The sequence below is a fragment of the Uloborus diversus genome, chromosome 5 (genome assembly GCF_026930045.1).
Source record: "Uloborus diversus isolate 005 chromosome 5, Udiv.v.3.1, whole genome shotgun sequence".
Lineage (NCBI taxonomy): Eukaryota > Metazoa > Arthropoda > Arachnida > Araneae > Uloboridae > Uloborus > Uloborus diversus.
Genome location: NC_072735.1, coordinates 22,734,296 through 22,749,402, shown reverse-complemented (window position 1 = coordinate 22,749,402; position 15,107 = coordinate 22,734,296). Strand labels below are relative to the sequence as shown.

Sequence of the window (15,107 nt, the reverse complement as noted above, 5' to 3'; positions counted from 1 at the left end):
TAACACGATCAAAGACAAGGCTAGAATTGCGTTTTTGGAGTATCAACTTCAAAAAATTGCCGGGGGAATGGCACCGAAATCCACCTTCCACTAACATTATCAATTTATATATCAAAACTGCGTTTCTAAAGCTACAATTTCGGGAAATTTAAGAGAAGCGCCCCTCTCCATCCTCCCCACTCTCAGTTTTCAGGGCTTCAATATCGAGAAAATTTCGGGAGAGCTTCCGAAAACTCTTTTTCTTAACGTCGCAAAGGTCGGCTACAATTGCGATTTTAGAACTTCAGTTTCAGAAAACTGCTTGTCCTCTAAAGCGTTTTTAAGACTTTTAATTCTAAAAATTTTCCAGGGGCGAGCCCTAGGATCTCTTCTTTCCTTACCATTACCACAGATAGTCTAAAACTGCGGTTTTAGAACTACAATTTTGAAAACAAAGGAAAGCCCTCTTTAACACAACGGTAGACTATTTACAATTACGCTTTTAAAGTTTCAATATTGAAAAACTACCGGGAAGGGGCCAACAAACCTTTTGTTCCCCTAACATCGCCAGAGATTGTGTAAAACTGTGGTTTTAAAATTACAATTTCGAAAATTTTCCGGGAGAGAAACTCCCCGAAACCCCTATCTAAGTGACAATAAATTTCCGTTTCACTGTTCATATTGTATACATCTAGTAATGGCTCCGTCCCAAGCCAGAAAGTTGTCCCTGCAATTATTCATACGTTTGAAAAAAAAAAATAATGATAAGGTGTAGCAAAATTCAGGGGTATCCAAAACTTGTTTACTCAAGGTCCACGTTTTAAAATTAGGGAAGACAAAGCAGGTCAACAATCCAACAACATTTTAGTTCAAATGGTATTTATTAACGCCCCCCCTGTAAGTTTGACTGGAAGTTATATATACACTCTAAAAACTGTTATGTTTAACCCAATTCGAAAGCGAGAAAATTTTTGGGGGGGAATTTGCGCCATTGAGCTTGGGGGGGATGGGCACCCCTGCCGGGGGGCAGGGGACCACTAAGTTTCCTATTCGTCCTTTTTTCGTTTCCTTTTTCGGTCTCTGCTGAGACTGGTCCGTTTTCTGATAACTACCTTAAAACATCTTCAATAATGAGGTAATTTTACAGTTGCTCGACACTGTCAATTTAAGTCCTATAAAGTTTAAAATTCTTGAGCAGATGAGATGAGGTGACTGATACACAGGCAGATAGACATGCACAATATTTCATAGGATAGATTATCCGCCTGCGTTGCCTCGCTCACCGTCATTAAAACGACCATTAACAATTTTTTGTTCATGTACAGTTTTAACTTATTACTACTCTGGCAGATGACAGACTCAAAGTCTAGGTTCGGAATCTTTGATGCTGCCCTTAACCTGATGTCGTAACAAAAAACTTGTAAGCCACAGAAAAAATGTTAGGGGCACATTCAAATCTAACAGAAGTCGATCGAATCGAATACGATCAATTGTTTATACCAATAGAATAGCCAGAAATTTCCTTTTCCCACCCAGAAGGAAATTTCTCGCTATGTTACTGGTAGATAGAATTCGATCGATTCGAATAAAATCGTGTTGAATATGCCTCTTAATTGACGTTTCAATCAATATCTCTGCCAGTCAAAGTCGTACAAAGATGAGAATGGGCGAAATAGGTTCATTGTAAAAATTTCGAATCTTTTGATACGTGGTTTGACTCCCATCTCTCGGCCGTACTGGAGGAGATGAAAAGCCAGATACACAGATAACAAAGATTTTAATAGGATATATAGTGCGTGCTAAAGTTGCAGAAATCAACGTGACTGCTTCCTTTTAAACTCTTTTCTTCCTCAACGTTAGGTCATTTGGGACTGCGCCATAGAAAACAACAAGCTAATTTTAAGCTATGTTAGCCCACACATGGAAGAAAACTATCCTGGAGAGCTATCTTGTCGAGTAACTTACGAGGTAACGGCCAAAAATGATGTCTGCATCAGCTACCATGCTACTACGACAGCACTGACACCGGTGAACCTCACGAATCATTCATACTTTAATCTGGGAGGGCATGTAAGTATCATTTGATCAATTTTCTATTTGACATAGTTATAGATTTCTATGCTGATGATTGTGATAACCATTTTTCAATAGGACAGTGGGACTATAGAAGATCATGAAATAATGATCAATGCGGATTTCTACACACCAGTAGATGAGACATCCATCCCAACAGGTTAGTATATCATGAAGACAACAAAGGCTGAAGATTCCAAGCAGAAGTATAACTTACACCAGGGGTGCAATGAAATTAAAATTTTTAAGAGGTAGAAATTCTCAATTTACCGAAGGAAACTCAAATTTTATTGAATGAAATAAGAGTATGCACAGAGAAACATTCATAACACCTAATCAGAAGGAACATTATGCTCCCTTAAAAAAACAATGTGCAAAAATTTAAAAAAAAATCTCAGTGTTGCAATATTGTTTTTATTTTTGCTGAATATGAGAAAATTTTGGGAGGTCATCAGGGTGCCCCTGAGTTAGACACAATCACTAGACTGAAAGCGGGTAGTCGCTTTAGGTTAGGCTCTCAGCATCATGATCCACCCAGTAGCGTAGCTACGTTTTCTGCCGCCCGGGGCGGTTCTTCAATTTGCCGCCCTTTTGATGGGAAATAGTTAATACATTAAAGAGTCAAAAGTGTTTTATTAAGATTTTAATAAAGATGAAAGTAAAAAAATTTTTTCCTCCTTATTTTTCTTTTAGAAGGAAAAAAAAGGAATTCAGAGCCCCACCGGAAAGTTTCAAAAGTTAAGTCGAAATTAGGAATTTCAGGCAATTTTTTGGTAATGCTTATAGAAAAGAGGCGTTGAGCTACCTCCAGATTTTTTTTTTTTTTTTTTTTTTCAAAATTAAAATGAGTTTTATGCTTTCTTTGGTGACGTTAGGGGTTAGGGACTTCTTAAGGAAATTTGCCGAAATTAAAGTCTTAAAAAAGCAATTTTAGGCTATCTTTGGACACGTGAAGATATTGTGGAAGGTTCAGCGGCGCTGTCCGGAAAGCTTTTCAACTAAACTGAAAAACACGTAAATGTAGGCTGTATCTAGTGATGTAAGGCAGGGCCTGATTAACGCACGGTCCGGTGGGTCCGCGGACCTGGGCACCACAAATTTAGGGGCACTAAAATAGACTAAATTAACTTCCTTTTTTTCTGTTCCAGTGAACGTTCCTTTTCAGCTTTTAAAAGAATCAAAAATCATTTGAGAAGCTGCGTTTCTCAGGATAATTTAAGTGTTTTCCCTTATTGACCATTGAAAATTCTGTGACATCAAAATTAGATTTCGATGATTTGATCGACACATTTGCCTCTGTTTACCCCAGAAAGGAGCCTTTTTAAAGCTTGATGTCAGAATTAGATTTTTTTTTTTTTGCTATTTTTGCAGTGTTAAATTGTTTTTTAACTAATTTTCACCTTAAGGTAAAGCAATTTTAACTATGATTAGTATGGTGACTATCAAGTGTTTGATATTCAAATCCTAGGTTTCTGTCATAATGTGTAGGTTTCTAGTATATTAGATTTATAGTATAAAACATTGACTTTAAAATTGTGCTGATTTTCTCACGAGGGGGCACCATCTTCTTCTCAGGACCTGGGCACCAGTTTGTCTTGATCGGGCCCTGATGTATGGGCCTCCCCTAACTCCAACAAAGACTGGATTTTCGCCCCGAAATATTTTCAGACTTGAAATCAATTTTAGTCTATCTTTGGTGACGTTAAAAAGAATAGGAAATGTTCGGGAGCTCTCTAGAAATTTTCCGATGCCAAAGTTTCAAAAACGCAATGTAGGCTATCTTTGACGGCATAAGTTTCCAACTGTTTCCAAAAATGTTATAAAGTAAAATGGTTTTCCCGTCTCCTTATGAAACCTTTTGAATATGACGTCCTAAAAACGCGACTTTAGCCGTTGTTTGACGGACAACGTCAAGAGAGAAAATACGGAGGGTGGTTTCACTTTCACACCCGAAATCGTTTTCGAAACTGTTGCTCATTTTTAAACTCTTCATAACTGAGAAAAGAAGGCTTTGTGATCTTCCCTCAGAAATTTCTAAAAACGAAATTTAGAGAAAACTGTGATGACGTTAGGTGATTTCGTGTACATTTGGGGTCCCTACTTTAGAGTTTTTCTGAAATTTAAGTTTCAAAAACCCAATTTTAAGTTAGTTTTGGAGACATTGGATGCGATAGGGATTTTAAAGTTCTAAGTTGATGTACTTAACACACATATTAAACTATCTTTAATCACGTTACAAGAAGAGTGAGGGGTTGACGGCCTTTAGGAATTTGTTGGTATTGAAATTAAAAAAAATCAATATTGGGGTAAAAGATGAGATGTGAAGGGATAGGGTGGGCGTTATCCCTTGGAAATGTTTCGATGCTCAAGGCCTAAAACTGCACTTCTGGGCTGTTTAGTGATGTTAAAGGATAGGAAGGTTCGGTTGCTCTTCCCAAAAAATGTGACGCCGCCCTCAGTCTGTAACTCCAGACGAAGGAAGAGAGAAAAAAATATATAATGTTGAGATGTCCACAAGAACAACACATGTTTTGTATTTACTTGTTGGGAAAACGCGTTAAATTTTTTCGTATCAAAAGTGTGAAATTGCCGCCCCTCGAAAAGTGCCGCCCGGGGCGGACCGCCCCCTCCGCCCCTCCCTAGCTACGCCACTGGATCCACCCCTAAGATTTTTTACCGTTAATTATTAGTCGTAGCCTCTCTATTCAGGACTAGTTTTTTTAATGAAAATAGTAAGGCATTTTTTCGACTACATTATATGGTATTGTGTGTAGTATCGGATACAAGGAGGGGGGCGGTCATAGGAGTCTTGACCAGGGTTGCCAGGCGTCCGGGATTTGAAGGGACAGTCCCGTATTTTGAAAAAGTGTCCCGCGTCCCAGAGAACTTCCATACGGGACGGCTGATAACAATATTACACAGAACGAGATATCATTTTAAGGGGAAAAAAATAAAGTAAAACAAGAATTGTGAAATAATGAGCAATAAGAAAATTATGTGGCAGCAAATGCCAAAAGGTTTGCATGTTTTTTTGTGTAGGGCCGTGGTAGCCTGATCGGTAAGGCATTGGACTCGGGGCCGGAGGGACTCGGGTTCGATCCTCGCTGGTCGAAGACCCACCGTCGTCATTAAAGGGGACTGGGCGACGTTAAATATGCTCGTGGTCTCAATGTCCTCCAAGTGAAACGATACCTCTGGGGGTGCTAGTAACAGGTAGCTATTAGCTCTTGGACTAGTTCTAAATTCTCATTAACTGTTCGATCCGGTGATGGTGCTGCCATCTATCGGTATATAAAATAATGGAGGCATGGCACTTAGTATGCAGTCCTCGACATAAACACAGTTGAAGTCAGTTGTGACTCTTGAATAGAATAGAATGTTTTTTGTTTTGGCGGCAGACCATGGGATGCCGAAAAGTTGCTTTTTCTTTGCTCATTGACCAATGTTGGAAATATAGCTGGGGCCTCCACGGCTCTGTGGTCGTCTTCTAAGTCGGAGGTCATGGGTTCGATTCCTGTCGGTGCCTTGGGTGTTATTTCCTTCTCTTGTGTTGTAAATCTTTCTTGCGTGTGTCCGGAGGCAAGGCGCTTGGCACGCAGTTCTCTGTGCATGTAAAGCTGTTTAGCTTCTGAATAAATAAAATTAAAAAAAAAAAAATCTCTGCGCATGCGTCGTCAATCACAATGAAAACAATTTTTATACACAGATAGGCGACATTTTGTGAGGTTTCATGCTTTTTTGCGATTGAATTTTTCAGATTTATCATAAACAGAAGTTTCAAAAATACTCCCCCCCCCTTTTCACTCCTAAAAGCCTGTCCCGTATTTACTGTTCTTAAATCTGGCGACCCTGGTCTTGCCCCCCCCCCCCCGCAATATGCGACAATACTTTGCAATTTGTTATAAGGTTCATTGCATTTGAGTAATGAAAATGACTGCTTGAAAAAGAAAGAGACGAAAACCTGCGAAACCACAAGAAAGACTAATAAATAATTTTTGAACTCTTGTTTTTTAGGGTATTACATGTCACTTTTCTATTTAAAGTAGACAGTGAAATAGCTTGGCTTGACACAGTCTCTTCTTCACGGCGCTGCCTTTATGCGCCAGTGAAATAAAAACAAAGTGTCTGCCGTCCGATTCCTTTCTGTTGTGATTTTTAGATAGTTCCGTTTTTGTCCGTACTGAGTTTATTTTTAAATGATCTATTAATAGTTAGTTAAAATCAGTGTTTTAAACTTAGTGTCGGGAAAAAAATGTAAAATTTTAGTATCGTGTTAGCTGAAAACCTAGTTATACGAGGGTTACCATCCCTTCGTTTTAGACGGAAACTGTGCTGAAAAAGGCCGGGTTTTTTAGAAAACAGACAACCTGTAACAAAAACAATGAAGCGTTCGGGTGACAAAACATTGTTGTCTTTTTTGATAAGTCGAAAAAAACTGAAGAACACAAAACCGATGGAAACATATTCGGAGTTCCCCCCTTGTATCAGACTTAGAGACTGCAACGTCTTCATTCGCCTCTGATTTTTTCTACATTTGAAAAGAATCTGAATTATATTCGTAAAATACTTAAATTTTAAAGTAGATTTTCGCCGAATTTTTCACTATTATATTAAGTGAAGTTTAAATAGTATTGTTACGCGTTCGTAGCAACTTCAAACTTTCTTTAAATGACGACACAATTCTTGAGGAAACACGGAAGATTTATTTACAGCTATGTACAGGAAATGTAGTTACAACTGCTAAATCAACCATTAGCAATTAAGCAAATAACAATTAAACACCGTAAACTCAACGGTCACACACGTATTTACTTCAAAATACGCAAAAACACAGCGAAAGGCAAATACACACAGAGCCAAATACATATGCTCTCACCGCAACGGCTCAGACAAGTCTGACTTTTTATCACGCGCGGAGGCTATTTAAATCCTAGAGAAGTTTCGACAAAATTCAAAATGCTTCTCGTATTTTCTTTTTATTCCATTCACTAATGTTATCCGGGGACCATATACATCATACGAATGTTGGGGGGTTGTATATTTTTAACAAGAAACTATTTACAGGTTACGTTACTAAGATAATTTTAGATGAAAGATAATGGAATAAACGCCAGATTACAACAAATTAATCACAAAAATAATTATTGTTTACAGAATTTGTAAGATTGCCCCCTTTTTAAGGACTGCACGTCCCGGGCAGTACACTCCCCAGCAGGCTTGGAGTAATCGCCGATTACGTAATCGTAATCTGAGTAATCGATTACGTTTTTGTGTAATTATATTTATAATCGTAATCTGACGATGGGATACTCCCGTAATCGTAATCGAAATCATAATCAAGATTTTCATGCGTAATTGTAAATGTAATCTAAGTAAAATAATCCATAATTTCCCCTTGTAATTGTGTAATCTTGACTTTATGGAAAGATGACATAGTTCAATAGTAACACAGAAAACGACTGCTTTCTTTAATCGACTATTCAGTGCTCGTCCCCACTCGTCCCTGTTCACAAACGAGAGTCATAAATCGAGCCCTATCTTAAGTGTTTAGTACAATTAGCACCCTGAGGGCGCTTTTGACAGGATAATGTTTCAGGGCTTCTTGGGAACGTGTTCCCAAATCCTTACAATTGGTCATTCATCAGTTTCCCTTTCATCTGTCAACGTAAGGCAATCAACCGAAGCACAATGCCGCCTCAAAATCGTATTTTGTCAGAAAAAGTACAATGATATCAATAGTTAAGTTTCGCGCAACAAAAAGCTTTTTTTTTTTTTTTAATACTTTCATGAGAAAGTAGTGAATGACGGAAAAAAGATTTTGTCAAAAGAAAACCGAATTCGCATTTGTTTTTCAGTGATTCTTTAAACACTCTTGCCTTTACAAGTATTGCATTAATTTTTACTACACGACACACATCTAATCTAAACCTGGTGAATAAGATTTTTTTTTTTTTGTATGTTTTCAAAATAATTTCTGGCATAGTTTCATCTTAAGTGTATGTCTATATGTTTACAACTAATATTATCTGTAATTAATGAGTATGTATGAAAGTAATACGTTTGCATTGATAGATTTTATAAAATTTCTTTAAGTTTTATTGTATCAAGGAATTAACACAAATTTTGAAATTGAATTATCTTTTTACGTCACATTTTTAAAGTGAGAAAAATTGCACTTCACTGCTTCATTAAAACTGTGATATATAAATATTATTATAAAATACTCATTTATGCAAAAAAAAAAAAAAAAAAAAAGCTGTCTGACTAAAAAGTGGAAACCATAGCAAAACATGTTATGCCCAATCTTTTTTTTTTATGAGCGTTAAGTTGTATCCTTTTTGCACTTTTAAAAGTGCAATTTCATTAATAAGTGATTGATTCAAAAATGAAATCAAAGCATATGCAAATAGCTTATCAAATGATCATAAAATCGATCCTGTAGAGTTGTAGGGGTCTAACACTCATATGTATCCTTTTGCTAAAAACAATACTACGCTAGTATTTTTTTAATTTCTGCGTCATCTGCTCCAGTTCAACGATTGTTTAGCATTGCTGGAAATTTTTTCACTTCTCAAAGACTGAGAAAAAAAATAGACATCTTTGAAGTATTAATTACTCTTAAATGCATTTAATTCCTTTTTTTTTTAAATTTTCAATTGTTCAGTTCCTTATCGTTTATTTACTTTTTGCGTATTTTATAACATTGCAGTTTTTCTGCATAAAGAACCAAATAGCTGCGCATTAAATTAACTGATAATATACTAAATAGTTGAGAATACAATGCTGAAATATACCACACAATTTTCAGAAATTATAAGCTCTAAAATGTGGAGCAGTTTAGCAGTACGTTACTGTCCTTAAGCTAGGGCTAAGGCAGAACTACTGTAATAGCAAAATAATAATGAACAGCTGAGTCAAAAACAGTATGCACTGTGTATACATTTGAATAACAATGTGCCTATACCTATACAGTCAGTGTAGCATTGTGTAATGTGCACAATTTGAATTTTCTAGATGTTTTTTATCTCGTCTCTTTGTCTTTTATATGCTGATCTTTTCCTGCAACATCGCAATAATACAAAATAAATAAATCTTTAAATTTATAATACACAGTAGTAGCAATTATCTGTTTAATATTAAATCAAAAATCATAATTATCAGGTTGTTGATGCAAATGAGTCAACAACCGTAAAGTCTGTAATCGTAATTAAAATCGCAATCGCAATATTATAATCGTAATCGATTACATTTTCTACATAATCGGATAGTTGCTGTAATCGTAATTACGTTTTGCGAGAGGATTATAATCGTAATCGTAATTGTAATCCCTTTTTTTTTTTGTGGCCGTGATCATAATTGTAATCGATTACATTCCCTCGCAATTGACTCCAAGCCTGCTCCCCAGAAAGGAAGCCAAACTTATATCACGAGTTTACAAATACACACATTAAATAATAACTAATCAGACACAGAAAACAAAATAATAACGAGAAATATAACTAAACATTAAAAGCAAAATAACTATCTACAACTTTTATGTTATCAACTATGGTTGTTTACGTAATTACTCATGAACTGTGGCCATAGTATGGGGCTAGTCGATCATAATGTACAACTCTAGGTTTGGCATTAGGGGATTTTGTATCCTCACTACAACGTCATTTTCAGTCGCCGGTTATGGACTTTATTGGGTCCATCCCAATGAGTCTGCAATTTGGGAGAAAGATCTTTCCGTCGGATGGGATTCCATTAACAAACCTTGTCACCTTCTTGAAATTCATGTTCGGTGAACCTTGTGTCGTACTGGGTCTTCAGACTCTGGATGTACTCATCCGACGATGAAGGCGCATCCGGACGACGACCGAAGACGAGATCACAAGGTAGCCGAAGCTCTCGTTCGAAGAGCATCTGAGATGGGGCATATCCTGTAGTCTCGTGGACAGCACTGCGGTAGGCCAGCAGGAACAAAGGTAGCTTCTTGTCCCAATTCTGTTGATTTCTGGAGACCATAAGAGAGAGATTATACAGGATTGTGCGGTTAAATCTCTCCACCATGCCGTCCAATTGTGGGTGTAGTGGTGGTGTCCTAGTTTTTTCAATTCAGAGAATTTGACATAGGCCCTTAAACACAGCAGATATGAAATTCCTCACTTGAACGGAATGAATCTGCAAAGCTGTTCCATATCTCGAGATCCAATGCTGGACTAGTCTCTGCTACGGTGGTAGGTTCTTTATCTGGAATAGGATATGCTTCGGGCCATTTGGAGAAATATCCAATGGAAACAAGGATGTATTTGTTCAAGTCAGCAGTTATTGGTAGAGGACCCAGGATGTCGATCCCGATTCGTTCGAAAGGAGCTCCAACGTTGTACAGATGTAGCTTCCCTCGGCTTCTTTTCTTCGCTCTTTTACGGGCAGCACAGGTGTCACAAGAATGGTACCACTTCTCCACGTCATCCCTCACCTTGCTCCAGAAGAAGCGCTCTCGAACTTTACTGAAGGTTTTCAAGACACCAAAATGTCCTCCAGTCGCACTACTATGTATTTCCTTCAGAACATCTGAAATCCGTGATCGGGGAAGTAGTAACTGCCACCTAGATATTTTGCCATCGTCAGATTCCCATTTTCGGTACAGTTCGCCATTCCGTAAATGGAGTGCGTTCCATAAAGCCCATTACCTTTAGTTGCAGGACTGAAAATGGAAACGTCCTGCCAGCTAGGTCGCCGGCTATCACTTTTCATGAACTCCAAAATTGGTTTTATATCTGGGTCTTCAAGTTGATCTTGTCGAACTTGATCGTCACTCTATGGATCAGGTTCTGATGATGTTGAAATCACTGTCACCTGATAAGCAGTAGGGCTACTCGTTCCATACTGTTTCTCGATTCGGGAACAATTTTGCAGTTCTCAGGACAGGGTCTCCTTTATAAAGCATCTGCATTACCTTGAGACAACCCTTTTCAGTGCTTGATCTCCATGTCATATTCCTGAAGCTGCTGTATCCACCTGACTCTCTGGCCTTCCAGATTTTTGAAGTTCAAAAGCCAAGTTTACGAGGCAAGATCTGTCCGAAGCAGAAATTTTCGGCCGTAGAGATAATGATTTGAAGTGTTCTAGAACTTTAACTATGGCCAGTAACTCCTTTCTGGTGACGCAGTACTTTCGCTCCGACTTTGATAAGCATTTGCTCCAGTAAGCGATGACATGTTCGTTGCCGTCTATTTCTTGGAATAAAACAGCTGCGATGCGCTCATGGCTCGCATCAGTGTCAAGGATGAAGGATTTTTTGGGGTGAGGGTATGTGAGAATAGTCGTCGATGTTAAAGCCTCCTCCAGTCGTAGAAATGCATCTTCGCATTCTTTGGACCATTCAAACTTTTGCTTGCACTCCGTCAGCTTATGCAATGTTGGAAAAGCCCTTCACAAACTTCCTGTAGTTTGTGCAGAGCCCCAGGAAACTTCGCAGCTGATGAACGTTTTCGGGACGACTCCAACACTTGACCGCGGATACCTTTTCTGTATCGGTTGAACACCCCCAGAAGAGATGATGTGATCAAGGTAGTTCACTTCTTGGCCGAACAAATTACATTTGGACGGGCTTAACTTCAGATTGGCTTCCTTAAGCTTTTGCAGCACCTTCCTAAGATTAGCCAGATGTTCTTCGAAACTGCGCGTCCGACGATGATGATATCGTCTAAGGAGACCAGACAGGATTCATAGGAGAGTCCTCTTAAAATTGCCTCCATAAAACGTTCGAACGTAAATGGTGCATTGCAGAGGCCGACGGGCATTACTTTAAACTGCCATATCCTTGTCCAGTTGTAAACGCTGTCTTCTCTCGGTCATCAGAGTGTATCTCAACCTGCTAGTAGCCGCTCTTCAAGTCCATGGTCGAAAACCACTTGTGTCCGGAAAGAGCGTCCAAGGTGTGGTCTATCCGTGGAAGAGGGTAACTGTCTTTCTTGGTGATTTCATTCAGCCGTCGGTAATCGACACAAAATCTGATGGAGCCATTTTCTTTCGGACCAAAACGATGGGAGAGGTACAAGTACTGGACGTGGGTTCGATAACATCATTCTCCTGCATCTCTTTCAGGAGGGTCTCAACCTCTTCCTTCTTGGCGAACGGTAGTCGACTTGGATGCTGCTTAATATGGGGATGTTCTCCAGTCTAGATCCTATGCTGCGTTAAATTCGTGCGGCCAACATCCTCCGATGTAGATGAAAACTAATGCTTGAAGTCGTCCACCAATTGTTCCGCAGCAGTTCTTTGATCTTTCGATAATGGCGCACTCCCAATTAACTTCGATGTCAAGGACTCAAAAGACACAGTCTCTGGGGAATTGATGAATTGATTCTTCTAATGATGCAGTTTACTGGAGTACAAGTTGCCAACGCTTCATCTTTCCGAATATTCCTCGATCTTTCACTCACGTTGGCTACTCTCACAGGAATTACGTCTTTAGAATGGTCCAAAAGCGTAGATGCTACCAGCACTCTTTTTGGGTTATTGCTTAGGTTAGGGTATTCGATGAGATCGAATCGAAAACTATTGCTTTCTTCAATGGAGCCAGGTATTAATGATTCTCTTCTAGACGGTTAGATTTGGTTCAATGCTTTGTGGACTTGAAATATATTTTAAACTTTGATTTTCTTTTTCATGCATTTCAAACTTTATCATTTTTATTTTTTCTAACTTGTTAAATTTTCTTAACTAATTTCATTTTTCTTTGTCAAATTTACAAATATTTTTTCTAACTTGTAAAAATTTCGAAGAAATAATTTTCTTAACTAATTTTTTTTTGACTTTCATACAACAAAATATTTTTTCTTACTTGTTAAATTTTCAAAGAAATAATTAACTTAAATATTCTTTCACACATTTTGAACTTTAACGTTTTTTCCTGTCATTTAGCACTTTGATTTTTTTTTTTTTTTTTTTTCACTATTTTAGCGTTTTTCAATTATTTTCAGTCTTTAACTATTTTCTTAACTTTTTAGTCTTTAACTAATTTCAAGCATTTCAGACTTAGATTATTTTTTCGTGATTTCGATTTTTTTTTTTTAGTATATTTTAGAGTTTGATCATTTTCTCGCTTGTTTTTACTTTATCGTTTTTTTTTTTTTTTCCCGATATTTTTAAACTTAGAAATTTTTCACAAGTAGTGACAGGAATCGAACCTTCAAATTTTTCAAAACGTTATCATGTCTTCAATTTTTGCAATCATGTCAAACTTGCAATCAATTTACTCGTAGTAGTAATTAACACTTATCATTAACAAATTTTCTCAGATTTTAAAAAAATCAACTTAATTAATTTTTTCCAGTAAGCAAATTGCGCACTCAAGTTACATTCCAACACTGCATATATGTTTCAAGAGTTTCATTGAATTTATCACATTCCATTTAATTAACTCTAATAATTACTTTTTCATTAATACTTAACTTAATCATTTTATCATACATTTATTCCAGTTACAAAATTATGCTTAAAAGTTATTTATTTTTCTTAGCACAAGAGATTTTAACATGTTCCTACTAAAATGCTTTTCACTCTAGTTTGAGTTTACTAAAATAGCAACTCATTTACGATTTAGATTCATTTAATCGTCTTTGATTCTTTTTTCATTGTTAATATTTTAAATTATCACATACGTTATTATTTTTATACATTTATCCATTTAATTTTCGAAAATCTACAATCAATTTACTTTTCGTATTAATTAACACTTATCACTATCAAATATTTTCATGAATTTTAAAAAATTATCTTCTTAAATAATTTTTTACTGTAACCAAATTTCCCACTCAAGTTATATTTTATCACTACATATGCTTTTCATGAGTTTCACTTAATTTATCGCATTTCATTTAATTAACTCTAATAATTATTTTTTATCATCGATATTTAAGTTAATCATATTTTCCTTTCTTTATTTTTTTTTTTCATGCAAACACTCTTGATGGAATAAAACAAAATTTTCAACTTTCATGAATTAAATCCCCTCTGAATATTTTATTTTACTTTACCATACTTTACTATTTTACTTACTGCGTTTTACTATTTATCATTCATTACAGCTTTTCCAAAATATTACTTTACAACCAACCAATTTCATTAACAGAATTTTCATTACAATTTATAAATTTCACTTTTATTTAATTATTTTTACCTACGGTAAAATAAAACACATAACACAAAAATGTTAAACATCAATGAAGTACCCAAGAAATGTTAAAATTATAAGTCGAGTATCAAAACTTCATGTCAGCAAATTTTAAAAATAGACTTACCGAAAAATAACTTCTACTGAAATTCATTTCAAAACTTGGAATCAATTTACTCTTAGCATTAATAAACACTTATCATTAAGAAATTTTCATGGATTTTAAAAATCAACTTATTTAATTTTTTTCCAGTAAGCAAATTTCGCACTCAAGTTACATTTCATCACTTTATATGCTTTTCAAGAGTTTCATTTAATTTACCACATTTTATTTAATCAACTCTATTAATTATTTTTTTGATTAGTATTTAACTTAGTCATTTTATCGCATAGTGTTTTACTTTATTATTTTTTTTTTTTTTCATACAAGCACTCTTGTTAGAATAAAACAAAATTTTCAACCTTCATGAATTAGAATCACTTTGGCTATTTCATTTTCCCAATAATATTTTACTTTAACAACTAATTTCTTTAACAAAATCGATATCATTTATTTTAGTCTTTATCCTTTTCGAACGATACATTCAAATGGACAGCTATACGTTAAATTAAGAAACTTAATCTAAATTTTGACAAATTAAGTTATAGCTAAATACTGACTAAAATTAAGTACAAAAGACTAACCTTTTTGGGGTGAAATCCCTCAAGTACCAGCTATCGCGAAGTTATTTAAAAACAGTGAATGAAATTGTAATAAGTGGATTGTTAATTATAACTCAATCTCACAAAATTACAATTACATGCATGTTTTATTTGAAATCGCTGCATACGGCTGGCTGCCCATCGTCGATTTGCAGAACGCATGCCGTGATATCGCAAATCAACTCGG

General features: G+C 36.2%; 1 protein-coding gene across 2 annotated transcripts in view; it reads left to right on the top strand.

Moving 5' to 3' along the window:
* Positions 1-15,107, top strand: part of LOC129221965 (galactose mutarotase-like) — a 64,666-nt gene that overhangs the window by 27,302 nt on the left and 22,257 nt on the right. For both annotated transcript variants that reach the window (XM_054856364.1, XM_054856363.1), the window contains exons 3-4: positions 1,840-2,049; positions 2,131-2,212. In XM_054856364.1, coding sequence (XP_054712339.1) covers positions 1,840-2,049; positions 2,131-2,212 — 292 coding nt within the window. The remainder of the gene's footprint in view (positions 1-1,839; positions 2,050-2,130; positions 2,213-15,107) is intronic.